General features: G+C 39.1%; 1 protein-coding gene across 1 annotated transcript; it reads left to right on the top strand.

Moving 5' to 3' along the window:
- Nucleotides 1-3,733: 3,733 nt before the first annotated feature.
- Nucleotides 3,734-5,362, top strand: LOC138909776 (uncharacterized). The gene is made up of 2 exons (XM_070200990.1): nucleotides 3,734-4,082; nucleotides 4,758-5,362. The coding sequence occupies exons 1-2, from the start codon at nucleotides 3,734-3,736 to the stop codon at nucleotides 5,360-5,362; spliced, it is 954 nt and encodes a 317-aa protein (XP_070057091.1).
- Nucleotides 5,363-18,815: the final 13,453 nt, after the last annotated feature.

Below are 18,815 nucleotides of genomic sequence, written 5' to 3'. Positions count from 1 at the left end.
ATCCCTCCAAATATTTTGATGCCACTAAGAGATGTGTGTACCATTCCAATGTACCTGGGTACGATACCGAAGACTGTTTCAAGATGAAAAATGAAATTGAAACCCTGATCAAGAGCGGAGCCATTCAGTGCACTCCGGCACTACCTAATATGAATCGCAACCCACTGCCAAATCATCGAAACCAGGGAGCTAACATGATCACATTAGACAAAGAATATGACCTGAAGGGAACAATTGTCACCATAGGAAATACAGAATCCGCAAGGATCCCTTCTCAAAAAGATCCAATCATTACAGTACAACTAAGGCCTATAGTGACAGTTCAAACCTATCCACAGCAACCTGCCGATTCTACTCGAGATAAAGAAAATCGGGAGTACAAAACCGTCCCATGAACATACGAGCAAAAGGGAAAGGCCACAATAACAGACTCTACCGCAGCTCATGGTATGACTAGGTCTGGGAGATGCTACGCCTCTGAAGATGTTAGTCGAGGAAATCCGGGGAGAGAACAAATTCCAAGAAGGAACATAATAGACCTAAAAGCCACTGAGTTTTAGAAAAGAATGTCAAGCAAAGAGTATTCTATGGAAGAGCAGTTGAAGAAAACTCCAGCACAACTATCTATCATGGATCTATTAATGAGCTCTGATAGTCATAAGGATGCTTTGTTGAAAGTACTAAGTGGGGTAAGTGTACCAATTAACACCACTAGCGAGGCGATGGCAACGACAATTGGGAAAATGGTCGAAGCAAACATGATCACTTTCAGAAGAGACGAACTCCCTGTTAAAGGTGTAAGTCACAACAAGGCTCTTCACATCACTGTCAAATGCGGGGACAAAGTGGTGTCCCGGGTGCAGGTCGATGGAGGGTCAGGAGTCAACATTTGTCCTCTCTCCACCCTGCGGGAGTTGGGAATTCATTTGAGGGAAGTCAAGGAAAGCCACGTAAGGGTGATAGCCTTTGATGGTTCACAAAAGGATGTTATTGGAGAAATTTATCTAGCTTTGCAAATCGGGCCGATCAATTTTTCGGTGTTGTTCCAAGTGATAGACATCTCCTCTTCCTACAACTTGCTGCTGGGCAGGCCCTGGATACATATGGCAGGATCCGTGCCATCTACTTTGTACCAATGCATAAAATTCGAGTGGGGATGCCAAGAGATCGTGGTTCACGGCGAGTGGGGTCACTCCGCCTATTTGGAGTATGTTATCCCATTTATTGAAGGGATGGACTGAGTTGCCTTCCACGTTATGGAAATCATGCAGACTACTGAGATGGAGAAGACTAAACAAAATTTGGGAATGCAGTCGCCGTATAGATCCAAGATGGCCATGAGGGAGATGGTAAAATATGGATACAAGCCAGGAACAGGGTTGGGAGCCAAGTCAGATAGAATCAAAGAACCAATTGAACATAATGGGCAGAAAGGAAGGGTTGGCATAGGATATCAGCCTTCGGAAGGGAAAACTCACACCGTTAGCTCCGGGAAAAAGGTTTTTATGCCAGAGCATGTTGCAAGTCCAGGACAGAGTTCAGTACCCGAAGATGATATCATCGACGGGATGGGAAAGCTATTCATGAATATGATTGAAGAATGCTGTGAAGGAACTGACATCAAGATACCGACTATCAGGAATGCCGAACCAGGGGAAGAGTTGCAGAATTGGATCGCCAGTCCATCTTTGGTTCGCCGGGAGTCTTGGTAGTATAGAACTGTAAAAGTTTTCTTTTGAAAAGAGCAGAGTCAATTGAGGCATGTGCCATGTCTGCATCCTTTTGTCATTTGCCTCTTGTGAACGCTTAAGACGTTCCCCTTTTGATGAAATAAAAGAACCATTTTCCTGAATATTGCAGCTTTAGTTTACTGCTTTATTTATACCTAGTTTTTCTTTTCAGTAAACAAATCGATAAAAAACTACGTTCCACGATTATGACATGTAACAAAACTACTGAGCTCAACGACCCAAATTACGAGGAATATGATGAGAGTATGATGCTAGACAATCTCCCGCAGGAGATCGAGCAGCTGGAAAGTCAAAAGAAGCCCTATCTAGAAGAAATGAAAGTGGTCAATCTTGGAAGTGAAGAAGATGTAATAGAAACCAGAATCAACATTCACCTAGAAGCCGAGCAGAAGGAAAAAAATGATTGAGCTCCTCCGACAGTACGTCGACGTGTTCGCATGGTCCTATGATGACATGCCAGGATTAAGCACTGACATTGTCTCGCATCGACTACCTACTGACCCTACCAGACCGCCGGTCAAGCAGAAGCCCAGAAAGTTCAAACCTGATTTAAGTTTGAGGATAAAAGATGAAGTGACCAAGCAAATAAAAGCCAGTGTAGTAAGGGTCACCAACTATCCAAGCTGGTTGGAAAACATCGTCCCAGTGCCCAAGAAGGACGGAAAGATCAGAATATGTGTGGACTACCGGGATCTCAACAAAGCTAGTCTAAAAGAAGATTTCCCTCAGCCAAGCATCCACATCCTCATCGACAACTGTGCGAAGCATGAATTGCAGTCATTTGTGGATTGTTTCGCTGGATACCATCAAATCTTAATGCACGAGGAAGATGCAGAGAAGACAACTTTCACCATGCCTTGGGGAGTTTATTGTTATAGAGTTATGCCGTTCGTCTCAAGAACGCCGGTTCCACCTATATGAGGGCCATGACGACCCTCTTTCACGATATGATCCATAAGTAGATTGAAGTGTATGTAGATGACGTCATCATAAAGTCTCGAAAGAGTTCAGAGCACTTGGACGACTTGAGGAAATTTTTCGAACGCCTGCGAAGGTACAATTTGAAGTTGAACCTGGCGAAGTACGCGTTTGGAGTTCCTGCTGGGAAACTATTGGGTTTCATTATAAGTAGGAAGGGGATAGAACTGGATCCATCAAAAGTCAAGGCCATCCAGGAATTACCGCCACCAAAGAGCAAGAAAGATGTCATGAGTTTCTTGGGAAGATTGAATTACATCAGTCGTTTCATAGCCCAGTCCATGGTAATCTGTGAACTTATTTTCAAGCTGCTAAAGAAGGATGTTGCCACGAAATGGACGGAGGAGTGCCAGAAAGACTTTGACAGAATCAAAGAGTATCTTTCAAACCTGCCAGTGCTGGTTCCCCCTAAAACAGGGAAACCATTGTTGCTCTATTTGTCAGTCTTGGACAATGCCTTCGGCTGTGTGTTGGGGCAGCATGACAAAACTGGGAGAAAGGAGCAGGCCATCTATTACTTAAGCAAGAAATTCACACCATGCGAGGCCAAGTATACCCTAATAGAACGCACTTGTTGTGCTCTGACTTAGATTGCTCAGAAGCTAAGGCATTACATGTTGGCATACACTACGCATCTGATATCTCGGCTCGACCCGCTCAAGTACATTTTCCAGAAGCCAATGCCTATTAGAAAGCTAGCTAAATGGCAAATTCTCCCCAGCGAATTTGACGTTGTGTACATAACTCAGAAGGCTATCAAAGGACAAGCTTTAGCTGACCACCTCGCTGAGAATCCAGTGAATGGAGATTACAAACCGCTTACCACTTCCCCGATGAAGAAGTACTATTTGCCCGGGAGGATATTACAGAATCATACCCAGGGTGGAGAATGTTTTTCGATGGAGCAGAAAATTTCAAAGGAGTCAAAATTAGGCCAGTCCTGATTTCGGAATCTGCAGCACTACCCAGCATCGACAAAGATAAGATTCCCTTGTACTAATAATATGGTTGAATACGAAGCATGCATCCTTGGAATCAGAATGTCAGTCGACACGAACATCAAAGAACTTTTGGTCATAGGAGGTTCCGATTTGTTGATACACCAAGTCCAAGGAGAATTGTCCACCAAGAATGTCAAGATACTGCCGTACCTACACTGCGTGAAGGAGCTGTGCAAGAAGTTCACAAAGATTGAGTTCAGGCATGTCCCCAAAATTCAGAACGAGTTCGCCGATGCCCTTGCAACCTTATCTTCTATGATTCAGCATCCAGACAAGAACTACATCGACCCTATCGAGGTAGAGAACAAGGATCAACCTGCCTATTGCTTCCATGTGAATGAAGAACCAGATGGTAAACTATGGTATCAAGACATCAAGAAATTCCTTGCGACCTAGGAGTACCCAGAGAATGCTACTAATAGTCAAAAGCGAGGCCTCAGGTGGTTAGCAAACCACTTTTTCCTCAACGGGGAATTCTTGTACAAGAGGACCCCAGATTTAGGTTTGCTGAGATGTGTAGACGCCACTGAAGCAACCAGACTATTGGAAGAAATACATGCAGGGACGTGCAAATCCCACATGAACGGGTTCACATTAGCCAAGAAGATTTTGAGAGCTGGATACTTTTGGATGAATATGGAAAGCGATAGTATCCGCTACGTGCAGAAGTGTCACCAGTGCCAGATTCATGGAGATTTCATCCGGGTTCCACAAAATGAGTTAAATATAATGGGTTCACCCTGGCCGTTCGCCGCATGGGGCATGGACGTGATTGGGCCCATAGAGCCTGCAGCATCAAACGGACATCATTTAATTTGGGTGGCGATTGACTATTACACCAAATGGGTTGAGGCATCTACTTACAAGGCCGTCACAAATAAGGTAGAGGCAGATTTTGTCCGAAACAACATTGTCTGTAGATTTGGAATACCGGAGTCCATCATCACTGACAATGCCGCTAACCTCAACAACGACCTCATGAGATAAATCTACGAGAAGTTTAGAATCGTCCACCACAATTCCACAGCCTATAGACCACAAATGAATGGGGCAGTCGAGGCAGCCAACAAGAATATCAAAAGGATTCTACGAAAGATAGTGGACAATCACAGACAATGGCACGAAAAACTACCTTTCTCTCTACTGGGTTATCGGATTACCATGAGAACATCCACTGGGGCAACGCCATACATGTTGGTATACGGCACTGAAGCAGTGATACCTACAGAGTTTGATATACCATCCTTAAGAGTCATTCAAGAGGCAAAATTGGATGACGCAGAGTGGATACGAATCAGGCAAGAACAACTCATGCTCATTGATGAGAGAAGAATGGATGCAATATGTTATGACTTGCTATATCAGAACAGGATGACCAGTGCATTTAACAAAAGAGTGAAGCCTTGCCAATTCGCATCGGGGCAGTTGGTTCTAAAGAAAATCTTTCCCCATCAAGAAGAAGCCAAAGGAAAGTTTGCACCAAACTGGCAAGGTCCTTACGTGGTTCACCGAGCACTGTTAGGTGGAGCTCTAATCAGAAATGGATGGAAGAGTCAGCATGAAGCCTATCAACTCAGACGCAATCAAGAGATACTATGTCTGAAGGCAAATAGAGCTAGGGTTTTGATGTAACAGAACTTCGTTCAATCTGATTTCCCACGGAGGGATATGTAGGCAACCCACATAGGGTTCGGTTTCTCTCCCCCTTTCTCTTGTAATAGAAAAAGCAAACATCATTTTTTGTATGTTGTTCAGGAACTACGCTGACTTGATTTCCTCATAAAGGGATACGTAGGCAATCCTCATCGGATTCAGTCATCTTTTGTAATTGAACTACATTCTGGCCTGATTCCACTTGGATACGTAGGCTGTCTAGGTCAAACTCAACCATTTTCATTCTTAATCTCATCACTTTGCATCTGTTGTAATCGAACTACGCTTCAAACTTATTCCATTTTGGATATGTAGGCTGCCTGAGTCAGGCTCGGTCATTTTCATCATATTTTATCATCATCATACGAACTACGTTCAGACCTGATTCCATTTTGGATACGTAGGCAAACTGAAAGGGTTCGGTCGTAACCTTAGGAGAGCCTTTGTAATGCATTAGTTCTAGTTAGGACGCAGTCACAATAGCAAGTAGCCGGGTTGTCAGAGGTGCCACGGAAGATCGACACCAATAGGATGAAGTTCTCAATGGAATGCGTTCACGTGTGGAGAACCTTTCGTAACATGTCATAATCCGGAATGATGACATTTGCTTTAAAAGAAACAAGTATTTTGAAAATGTTATATATATATATATATATATATATATATATATATGCATACACACACACTTGTTCCATCTACCGAACTTCGTGGAGCAATAATGTCAAAGGCTGGGGTAAACCAACACTGTGGTCGACACAAACCAACTTCCCTCCCCCTACTAAGAAGTTTTCTTTGAGTGCAGAGTCAACAGGGAATAAGGAAGCACTAGGACCATACTGGGGCAAATGACGGATCTGCCACTTGCCTAAGATTATCTCTCCTCCTTTTACTTAAAATTTTCTAGTACAACTAAAGCTAACTCTTGAATCCTTTGGAAGTGCCTCAGAGTCAGACAGCTGATACGAAAATTTATATATAACAAACCGTCAGCTCAATTAATCGGAGTGCCGGCTTCGCCAATCAAAGTCCTATATAGCAAACCGTCAGCTCAAGCAATCAGAGCGCCTTGTACAAATCGAACGTCCGCTTTGCCAACTGGAGCCTTGTATATAGCAAACTGCAAACTTCGCCAACAAAAGCAATATGCAGCACCACCCCGTCAATCACGGACACCGGAATAGACAATCGCAAACCTCGTTACCAACATTTTGCCAATCGATGGCTGCAACCTAGCTTCGTAGTCAAGAGTATCTATTGGGCATGCTTATATTTCATTTCGCTATTACTTTGAATGTTTTAACATTTTGTTCGTGCAACTTTAGGCATGATTACAATTTTAATCAATCACTCCCGAGCGGAGAATACTTTACATTTCAGTGCAAAGCTCTCCCAACAAGCGGAGATGCACTTTACAAATCAAGATCTCCCGACAAGCGGAGACATTTTTCAGTGCAAAGCTCTCCCAACAAGCGGAGACACACTTTAACAATCAATCTCTCCCAACAAGCGGAGACAATTTTAAATGTTCCGACAACTGTGGAACGGTACACAACCCGGCTAACAAATCGAGTCAGGATCAAGTATCCCATCATCCCAATCCCAAACAACGGCTTGCCGGCAGCCAGGCATCATCATTCCTGCATCATTTACATCGCATCTTAATATATTCTGCATTACAATATATTGGTATGTGTGTATTTCATTTGTTTTGCAGGAACAAATACTGCAGCGTGGAACTTTTCTTAGCAGCAGACCGAACTACAACGCTATGGGGACAACCAACCCAGTAGCTGGCTAAAGATCCCACCTTAAGACGATCAATGAGCTCTAAATTTCGAATCATTCAAATTAGGCCGCTAAATTCAAGCTACCATAAGTGACCAATCTTCCGTCTCACCGTATCGTCGCAATACGATACTGGGGCAATTCCTGCGAATGCCACTTCCCCAAAGTCCCTACTCCACAACTACACGAGGCCTGATCCTCATTAAGCCCGAGGTATGTAAGTAATTCAAAGCCAAAATTTGGCCCAATATCCCCAAATCTTTCTAGATTCTTCCTCAATTCAATCCCACAAATTCACCATCTCCATTTCCTGCATACCTGCCTAAAAGTCGGGACAAAATTGGCTTTGGTTCAATTTCTTTGTCCGAAAACTCTTTCATCATCTCCGATCAACGAAGGACAGCTGTTGACAGCCAATTTGACCCTCCCTTTTAAAATTAATTTATTTTTACTTAATAATTTACAATGAATGTTTTGAAAATATTTTTTTATTAATAAATACCTATTTCCACAAATTAATTCAGTTTTAGTTTCAAAATTAATCATTCGATATTAGTATTATGTAATTACAAATATATTTACTATATTAGGATTATTAAAATAATTTTTATGCGTACGTTCTATAATTAATTCAATAAATTACTTCTTAAAATAGTTAATTAGTTTACTATTTCAATAATTCAAAATTAATGTCCTAGTGAGGTATTTTTACAAATAATCAATTAATTATAATAATTAGTAGTATTTAACACTTATAATTTCTACTGCATTTTATTGAAAATAATTAAGTTTATTTGAATTAATTTCGAAAGGGTAAAAGACTAAAAGGCTACGATTGCAATTCTCTTATTAATTACAAATTAGCTACCTTTTAAATGATTTCTAGCCCAAAGATAAGGCCCAATCCGAAATAACTCTGTCCAAACACCCATCTCATTTGCCACCTTGGCGATCCGTGACATCCTTTCTTAGCCAATGAGAGTGCGCCACGTCACTCGCCTCTCTCACTCACAGAACAAACACAAAGTCATCTGGGCCATTCATTTTTTGATCAATGGCCCATGATTTTCACTCCATTTCTCTTTAATTACTAAACACTCAGACCATTTAATCCCAACCATTGGATTACAGGAATCCAACGGACACCGAAATTCTGCCCCAAAATTTTTAACCCCTGATTTGTCAAGGCCGTTGACCTAATGATCCAACGGCCCAGGTTAGATCTCCCAACTTTAACCTAGAGACCAACCAAACTCCCCCCAAACCCTAATCATTTAACCAAAACACCCAACCGCCTCCTGTCCTTTTTCTCTCTTCTTTATCTCGCCTCTAAGCCTCCATCAATCACAAAAACCTTGCAAAAATCCATGCAAGGTGAACAAATCAACCATGAAATCACCCTTTCTTGCTTCCCTAGTCAGAATCCCGCTGTTATTTCCCCTTTTATTCACTGAACATGTATCGCCAGAGTTCAATCTCTCAAACTCGAAACACCATTCCATCTTTGGCTTTCAAATCAAACTCAAAGATCACATTTTGTCTCTAGGTTATGATGGAGGTTGTTTTCGTTCATTTTTCGTTGATAGATGTTCAAAACCCCAAATCCGAAAACCCTAGACCAAATCGTGCAACGGTCAAATCTCTTAAATCTCCTCTGGTTTGTTAACGGCATGCATGGGCATATCTCAGAGCTTAATCATGGTTATTCGAGGTCTGGAAGTCTTTAATGCTCTCACCTAACAACAACTAAACAACAAAATTATGAATCAATCACCTAACACTGAGAAAAACACACACACAAACACTAAGAAGTTTAGGATTCCCAGCCTTAGGTTCTTACTGTTTTTCCTTTCTTTTGCTGAGCACTATCGCTGGTATAAACTTGAGGTTTTCTGGGATCTTAAGCAACTGAAAAGAGCTCTCGTTTGGTCTGCTGCTTTCAAAAAGGTCAGCACCTCTCTCATTCTTCTCTTTTGTTCGTTTCTTTGAATAATACAAGCATGCTAAGTTAGGTTCTGTATATTACAGTTGTTATGTTATTTAATATGCTAATACTTGTGCTCTGTTAGTTTAATGGCTACTTGTGATTAGTTGTCTTGCTATGGGTCTTTAAATGATAATTGATTAAACTTTATAATCGATTCTTGTTGATCTTGTTTTCCTGACTTTTCAACAGTCTACATGTTTAAGTTATTATATGTTCATGTTCACATGAACCTTATAGCTCTTATTAGCATGCAGTAACTTTTATCCTTGCCTATTGCATCTTTGTAGCTTGTGAGCTTTTGAAGTTAAACTTATATTCTGATTGAATGAATCTGAAGGTGTTAAGTTTATATCCTCTATCCCTTTAAACCTTGAGCAGAAACTCTAAGTGTTTATATGCCACCTTTCCTGTCTATGTCTGTTAGACTGTTGCTACTATGGTCTTTCATTTTGTTTAGTTGCTTGTTGCTCATATTAACCTAATCTTGTTTGAACTAAACCTCCCCTTCCTTCTCCCAGTAATCTTATTGTACACACCTGTTAAAGCTATGTCATCTTTCCTCATAATGTGATCATGATTCTATTTCTCTCTCTTTATTATAAAGACTGATAATTGGTAAGATCGAACATTAACTATTTTCTTGATTAGTCAACACTCTTAGTAGCATGCCTATCTGGTATCATATCTCCTGTCTCTTATCTTTAGGGTCATCATGCATATTTGAAAAGCTGGCATGCATTGTATCCTTTAAGCAACCTAGTTACTCTGCCCTAAGTTAAGTAATAACTTGTAAAAAAGAAGCATGATCATATTTATATCCATGTACTAATTTAGAATTAAGTTTTGAGTTAAACATATCCTGATGCAATGTCTTTCCCTTATCTATAACTTTTGCTTAATCTAATCCTACAAAATATGTGTAAAGTTTCCCCTGTTTATATAAGATCACTACTACATTTGAAGTATTTAAGTATGTGACTGAATATTTTCTTACTTAGTTTCTGATTATATATTTTGTCCACAATTGCCTTACTCCTTGCTCTCTTGATAATTTTAAAACCAAATCCAATCCCTAGGCCTCATAAAGATCCTTGATGATACTATCTGAACTTGATGATTTGTCTGAAGCTAATAACATTAGGAGTATGATGCTTAGGGATTCCCTGTTAGTCTGTAAATTTGATGACCTATTGAGAAAGTTGATCATGTCATAGATATCTTTGAAACCTCTATATACGCTGAGTTGTTATTGTATAGCTTTACCTTTCCTTAGAGTATTGCTTTACTATAAATTTAGACTCTTATAACATGTTTCTGATGTTTACCTGTATGAGTTTCAGAGCAAGTTCTTCAGAATTCATGTGATATATGTTTGTTTGGTAATTCAGTACAGACTATATGTTCTTATGTTAGGAGGGAAAGTATATTTTGTGGTGGGCTATGCTATATCATTTAGTTTACATTAAAAGGGCTTCATTGGCATTTAAACTCGTAAGGAAAACATGTGGTTGGTGTTTAAGGGTATTTGGGAGCAGAGTTTGACTCTAGGTTGAGCTGCCCTCCCCGGCACAAGCATTGCCCTTGGACTTGAGTCCCTTGGAAACTTTGAAGTGTCGGGGGATCCAAAGGGAGTATCGACCTTGGGTGGAGCTTCCTCCTTAGCCCTTAATTCATTGATACATTTAGTTCTTTGGGGGTTTAGTGTTTAATGACAATGAAAGGTTTTCAATGTGAATTAATTACTAAGTAGAACCTCCATATTAATATAATTTCCCACAGTATTGATTATTTTCTTGTTTCGATTATTTGTCTATATACCTGTCATGTGTATTATGAATATGCTGAGAATGTGGGAATGTTTCTAATGACCTTCTTTTTATTTTTGGGCATGTGTACATTTGGGCTAGCTGAGTTCCTAAGGAGCTGAGGCCCAAACCAGCTTTGCTGCATCTTTGAAGAGTCCAGTCTTGCCATAGCCGCACCTCTTAAATTACTGGGCCTACCTTATTGAGGCCCAATTATCAGAGTCCAGTCCTCTCTCCCTACTTCTTTCGTTACTGTTCATTATTTCCATAACTTAGTTTATTGCCTTTATTATTTTTCGCTTACTGCCTTTGCTGTCTTATCGCATTTTTATTATCATGTATTAACACTCATATATAAGATTATGTACTTTACTTTCACGCTCTAGCATTACATGAAACTTAGGCAAACCTTAATTAATAAAAGACTTAAAAGGAAATAACTAGTAATTAATCTTCGCCTCCTGTTGATTATAATTTTTTCATCTTGCACACTCACTTTTCTTAAAGGTTTTGAAGCTCAGGTCTTTAATCAGAACGACAACCCGTTTTCAAAAAAATTAGGAAAGAATCACTAATTTTCACTAACAAGGAATGAAACCAGATTTTCATAAAAGATAGTAACGAACGATCACACAAACAAATTTTTAAAGACTCGTCTTCTTCAGAATTATAAGAAAATCAAGGTACATTTGGAATCGTTGTTCTTTTGTATATTTTATGGAAAATTTGTACAAGCATTTGTTTTCTTCAAAGATAATCACTTTCTTGACTTAATAATTACAAGCCTTAAAATCTAGACCACTTTCAAAACTCTCTTATCCTTAAATAACCTTTTTATAATCCTATGCCCCTTCTAAGTCTTATATGTACTCCCTTTAACACGTAGTAAATCATGTCTTAGTAATAATCAAGCATAGTATATTAACTGAGCCCTTAAGATTAGTCTATGTCCTATGGAGCTACCTCACGTAGATTTTAAGAGATGCCTAACACCTTCCCCTTCAAAGAAAAAAAACCCTTACCCATAATCTCACCGGTTCATAGACCCATAGTGAACATAACTTAGTATTTAAATAGGTACCCTATTATACCTTTAAATATTAGGTGGCGACTCTCTTTCATCAACAACAGAGAAACCACAAGTTGAATCCTGTCTTGACTAGTGCAAAATAGGGTGCAACAACATGGCAACTCTGCTAGGGATATCACACTTAGGGTTTGACCTTAGCAGAATTAGAATAATTTGGCCTCTAGATTTATTTATACCTTGCTTTGATTATAGTTGAAATTGCAATTACATGCTTACATAATTATTTGCTCTTTATGATCTCCATGCTTATTGCTGCTACACCCTTATTTGTTACTGCTTTATATACACTGTCATCACATTTCTTCCAATCGAGTCTTGGCCGTACACTATCACACACAATGGCAAGCAAGGGTTGTCTTTTACACCCCTCCGAACCTTCTTTTCAAAAATCTCTAGTTTCAGAGAATGGCTTTGTCAGGTCAACTGACAAAACTTCTCGCAGCTTTTAGTCCAATTCAAAAGTAAGAAACACTCTACTCTAGTAAAATAGGTCATACTGAATAAACCTTAGGTGAGTCGGCCCTTGGTACCGACACACAATTAGGAAGCCACCTTGATGTCAACGAGTCCTGCACACAACGACATAATTTCTGTGGAAATACAAACAAACATGACAAGATACTTGAGAATCCGAAGCAAACGCTTACCCAAATTTCTTTCTTTACCCACCTCAGAAAATGGAAATCAACCAAAACATCCCTGAAATCAGCATGGTAATGGGAGAACCACATAAGTTGAAACAGTGGTGGAATAATATTCGTCGGTAACACGGAGATGAGGTTCGGACGCACCTAGGGGCATTAACTGCATTGATGAACATCCGAGTAGACAGGGTGCTCACTCGCCTGTTGATAGAATTTTGGGATCTGGCTAAGTTGGATGCTTTGCGTCCGCCTCATCTTGAACTTCTCGGCATCGGATGCTGGGGTGGATTCTTTGCGTCCACCCTCTGTTCCCTTATCCTTACTGCGCCCGGGTGCAGATGCTAAGGTTGATGCCTTCTCCCTACTTCACTGCGAAGGGTGCACCAAATAGCCTTTTTTTCAAGGTTGGATGCGACGTATCCACCCTCTCCTCCTATAGCTAGAGCACCTTTTCTTCATATTGTTGTACTCCAAACATCCTAAATCATCACACATAACTCAATTAGTCATAAAACCAATAATTAACACATGTTGGGCATTTTAAACACCAAATAGTACTAAAAAGCGGCTAAAACATGGGTAAAGTAACATTAAAACGTATAGAAATATGCCCAACATCACCACCCCACACTTAAACCTTTGTTTGTCCTCGATCAAAGTAATATTAACCTATAATAAATCGAACAAAAACAAGCTTATCATGATCAAGCCTCTATTTCTTCCACACTTAAGCTCAAACATGCTCCTCAGCTTCAACTTCGGGTACTTAGACTTCCCCTAATCTGCAAAATAAAACAAAATAAAATGTGACACTATAAAAATAAAAATAAATAAAAAATATAGGATGGGTTGCCTCCATACAAGCGCCTTATTTATAGTCGTGGCCCGACTTACACCAACTTCATCACTTTTTCTTCCACCTCGAAGATATAAATTGTATCCCCAAATTTGAGTCAAGCTTGCGATTATGGTTCTGGGGTGATGCTATGAATACAAAAGATCTAAGCAAATAATGCCGCATTTTGCACTTCTTGGCCTTTAAGTAAGGAATGTCGTTTTGTCTTCTTGGCCTAGCGAATTTCAGAGTATATGCACTTTGTTTTTCATTCTTTGACTCCTCTATAGGCCCGAAAGGATCAATTCCCATGTCATCATCCCAACAAAGTGTTGAAAAGGGGTTAGAATGAGGTCCAATACGCTCTAACTCTAAAACCGCTTCACTTTTGACGTCCTCACTTTTGCAAACTTCCTCAACTTTGGCATCATCAATAATAATTTGGTCGAATGATTGGAACTCCTCTTTATGCTCCACAAGTTGTCTAGTAAACACAGTAATTTGTTGTTGGGCATCAGACGCCTCAACCTTTTTATTCAATTGAGTCTGCAGGTCATGGATATCTAAGCCAAATTGGTCTATCTCTTCCATAAGCTCAGTTCTTCCTTCTATCAGTTGCTTTGCCATGTTTGAAAGGCCATTACATAGAAACCCATGAAATTTAATTAGTTGAGCGTGTTCCTCTAGCCAAGATTGGCTCACGATGCCTTCTTGTTCACTAATTCTCTTTATAACTTCTTGCTTTTTATCTTGTTGCTCGGCTACTTGCCTCACCATGTCCATAATACGTGCAACACACTCCACCATCCCCCACTTCATTGCTCCTATCAAACTCAGAAATATTATTAGAAAAATTATAATAAGAGCTCGGAGAAGGATAAAAAGAATTAGGACAGCCATCCCAATGTCCACCTTGACCACCACCCACATTACAAATATTTCACTCAAAAGATTGAGATGGTGCGCCTAACTCGCTCCCGAAAATATTTTCACAATTTTGCCATAAGTGCGGTCCTTCACAATATAGACAAGGGTTACCAAAATAAGAATAACCAATATTCAACCAATTTTTATTAAAAGATGTCATCTAACACAAGTAACAACATACTAAACTATAGTAAAACTAGAAAACACAAAAATAAAAATTAAAACTTGACTTGATAGGTAGTAAAAGCTTGATCTAGTGAAATAATTAATTTCGAAGTTCCCGGCTACGGCGCCAAAAACTTGTTGCCCTAAATCGCACACGCAAGTATACATGGTCAATCAAGTAATAAAGAGTGAGTAGAGTATCATTCCCATGAGGACTTGTGATGAATTATCAACTAAATCAAGCAAATTCTAATTTATCGAGTCAAGAACAATGTCAAGGTAATTTTTGTTTAATTAATTCTACTAACTAAAGTTGCGATTAAAAGAAGAACTAATTAACTAGCACACGTAGCACGAAGATTTTAATTCAATGAGAACTAATATTCCTGGGTCATGGTTATGTAACAATCCTATTGAATTCTTCAATCAACTCGACTTATTAATTTATCTGGGTTATTAACCTACAAGGACAATAATACTCGTAGAAATTTGACAACTTCTACTCGCCTATTCAATTTATTCAAAACCCTATATTCCTATGCGATTAGAGATAAAAAGAACGCGTTAACAATCTCTTGCACAATTGGCTAAGCACGGCAAATAGGTATATTTCTATCCATTTTCGCAAATCAATTCTCCAATGACTAGGTTCAAGATCGCGCTCTATTCAATCCTATTGCAATCAAGAATTACCTCTTTCAAGTTCAACTCAAGATTCATATATAGTATTTCACTGTTAGCTAGGCAGTAAAATAATTAGGCTCAGGATATGAATAAACAACCCAATATAAAAAATTAAATCATCAAATCAATCTCAGAATATCAACATTCATGTAAAACTATAACCCCAAAATAAACGAGTTTAGCCACGCATAGTCATGGTGGAAATCTCAATCAATTCCCCAAGAATACATAAAAATCAATAAAAAAAGGGAAAAAGAAGAACTCAAGACGAATTCCACGGTCTCCAAACTCTGTGATGGATTTTCTCCGCTTCCCAATGTGTTTTTGACCTAAAGGAGGCGTTTTTGGCTTATATATTGCGTACAGAAGTCGCGGGCCAAAGTTTTCCTTTTCCTATTCCGAATAAGCTTCAGGGATTGATGCTGAGTTGGATGCTTCGTGTCTGTCTCAGCTTGAACTTCTCAGCATCGGATGTTGGGGTAGATGCTTCGCGTCCACCCTCTGTTCCCTTATCCTTACTGTGCCGAGGTGCAGATGCTAAGGTGAATGCCTTCTCCCGACTTCACTGCCAAGGGTGTGCCAAATAGCCTTTTTTCCAAGGTTGGATATGACGCATCCACCCTCTCCTCCTATAGCTGGAGCACCTTTTCTTCATATTTTTGCACTCCAAATATCCTAAATCATCATACACAACTCAATTAGTCATAAAACCAATAATTAACACATGTTGGGTATTTTAAACACCAAATAGCACCAAAAAGCGGTTAAAATATGGGTAAAATAACATTAAAATATATAGAAATATGCCCAACATCAGGTAGCCTCGGTTGTGATTCTTGTTGTACATTCTATGTTGGGACAACTTGTTGATTTAAATGGTTATTGTTCTTCCTTCAATCATTCATCCACATTTTGATTGTGTTTGGTTATTCATCGTTATCTTGATGTTGGAATGATTGTGGCTTCTTGTGTTAGTCATGCATTCTACGTGATTTGTTGTATTGCTTTAACATGCCAATCTGTGCCTCCGTTATAACTTGGTAAATTGATTGTCAATGTAAATTTAATTGCGTAAAGTCATTATATCATATTCTGTTGAGTTTTTGGTAACATAACGATTTAAATAATAGAATTATTGACATGCTTTATTCCATGTGTTCTTAAGATAGAACTCGCTATCTCACCCGGTGCCTTATTATTTTAAATGGTTATCGCCCTTTTACTATAATTCCGTTCTCAAATTATATTCAACACCCTGTTGATTGGTTATCTTACTTAAAATTGTTATCACGTTTCTCTTTGAACAAATTCTATATTTAATTCGTTAATTTAACTAATATTTTACTTTGTTTAAATATGACATTTTACTCAATTTTATTAATTTCCAAACTAAACTCATATGATACTCTATTTTGTATAACGTGTATTTTATTTTACTTCAACTGATTTCTAAAATAAACTCATTATTTCATTTGACGCCTCACTTTATTTAATATTATTATTATGCTTTATGGTGTTTAAATATAATTCTCGATCATTTTATGTCACGACCCGGAATTTTCCACCGACGGGACTGTGATGGCGCCTAACATTTCACTTGCTAGGCAAGCCAACGTTAGAAAATCATTAAACCAATTCCTTATTTTCATTCAGTAATTAACAATAATTAACTAAGATAAAATATAATAAGTGCGGAATATCATATATCTGTATTAATTACTACCACCCAAATCTAGAGTCACAATTCACGAGTATTCTAGAATTTACTATAAGTAATAGTCTGAAAGAAATACAACTGTCTGAATGAAAGAAACATTAGAACAGAAAAGATAGGCGAGGACTTCAAGGTCTGTGAACGCCGACAGATCTACCTTGAGTCTCCGGACAGCGGACCAATAGCAAAATCTCGATCAACTGGAGCCGGTATCAAAATCTGCACAGAAAGTGCAGAGTGCAGTATCAGTACAATCGACCCCATGTACTGGTAAGTGTCGAGCCTAACCTCGATGAAGTAGTGACGAGGCTAAGGCAAGGCACCTACAAATCAACCTGTACAATTTAACAGTGTATATACAAATAACAGAAATGAATAACTAAACCGGAAATGTCAGGAGGGGAACATACTGAGGGGGATACAAGATAAAGAACTACAACAGAATGATCACCGGAGCAGTCAATATACCATGAATCAATAGGAATAGTGAATACAATAAAGAAAAAATGCACGGCACCACCCTTCGTGCTTTTACTCTCAATCTCACCATAAAATTAATAGAAACGACACGACATCACCCTTTGTGTATTAACTCTCATATCATGGCACGGCATCACCCTTCGTGCTTTTACACTCACAATATAGCACGACATCACCCTTCATGCATTAACACTCACAATATGGTACGGCATCACCGTTCGTGCATTAGCACTCACAATATGGCATGGCATCACCCTTCGTGCATTAACACTCACAATATGGCACGACATCACCCTTCGTGCATTAACACTCTCCCTTACCATAATGCAATGCATAAATAACAACAGGGAGATAGAATAACAAGTACAAACCTTACTTCAACATTTGGTTCCACAATATAAATCTCAATATTTAAATGAATACTCGATTACCAACAGAAAATCCGTAACCATGATAATGACGATCAATTTAACAACACTAGTATAAACATGTAGCAATTAGGCATAGGAAAGAGACAATATAAGAAAACGGAAGAAACATGGAATACAGGTATATTGGCGGCGCATAAGTACTCGTCACCTCACATATATGCTGCTCACATGAATTTCACTTAGCAAATAATCTAAGGTTCCTAATTCCCTCATGTCAGGGTTAGACACAACACTTACCTCGCTCCGAAGGCTACTCAATTCTCAATCACAGCATTTTCTTTGGAATCCACCTCCAAACCACTCGTATCTAGTCACAAATAGCTTAATACTATCAATTATCGCTAAAGGAATCAACTTTAATGAATAATTACAGATTTCCCAAATTTTCGCAAAAAAGTCAAAAACCGACCCCGGGCCCGCTTGGTCCAAACTCGAGGTTCGGACCAAAATCCGTTTATCCATTCACCCCCGAGCCCGAGTATGTAATTAGTTTCAGAATCCGACCTCAAATTGAGGTCTAAATCCCCAAATTTGTAAAATTCCCAAATCCCCCAAAATCCCCAATTTCTACCCTTAAAGAACAAGATTAAAGACTAGGAATTCAATAAATGATGATAGAAATTGAAGAAAACAAGTTAGAAAGTGCAAACCTATGATTGGGTGTCGAAATCCTTCTTCAAAAATCTCCCTAGGTCGAGTTCTATGGAAGAAAATATGAAATTTTGAACAAATCCCGTTTTGAAGTCTGTTTTAAAACACTGGATAGGCCTTCATCGCGTTCGCGAGAGGACTGTCGCGATCGCGATGCATAGCGGCCTAAGGCCTTCGCATTCGCGAGTCTTTCTACGTGTTCGCGTAAGGCAGCTCTCCCCAAGCCTTCGCATT

Source organism: Nicotiana tomentosiformis, chromosome 4 (assembly GCF_000390325.3).
Source record: "Nicotiana tomentosiformis chromosome 4, ASM39032v3, whole genome shotgun sequence".
NCBI lineage: Eukaryota > Viridiplantae > Streptophyta > Magnoliopsida > Solanales > Solanaceae > Nicotiana > Nicotiana tomentosiformis.
This window is presented reverse-complemented; position numbering and strand designations above follow the sequence as displayed.

Coding starts and splice junctions, on each gene's coding strand:
- LOC138909776 (XM_070200990.1), top strand. CDS start 3,734: ATGGTTGAATACGAAGCATGCATCCTTGGAATCAGAATGTCAGTCGAC. Junction 4,083..4,757: donor TGTGAATGAAGAACCAGATG/GTAAACTATGGT, acceptor ACAATTCCACAG/CCTATAGACCACAAATGAAT.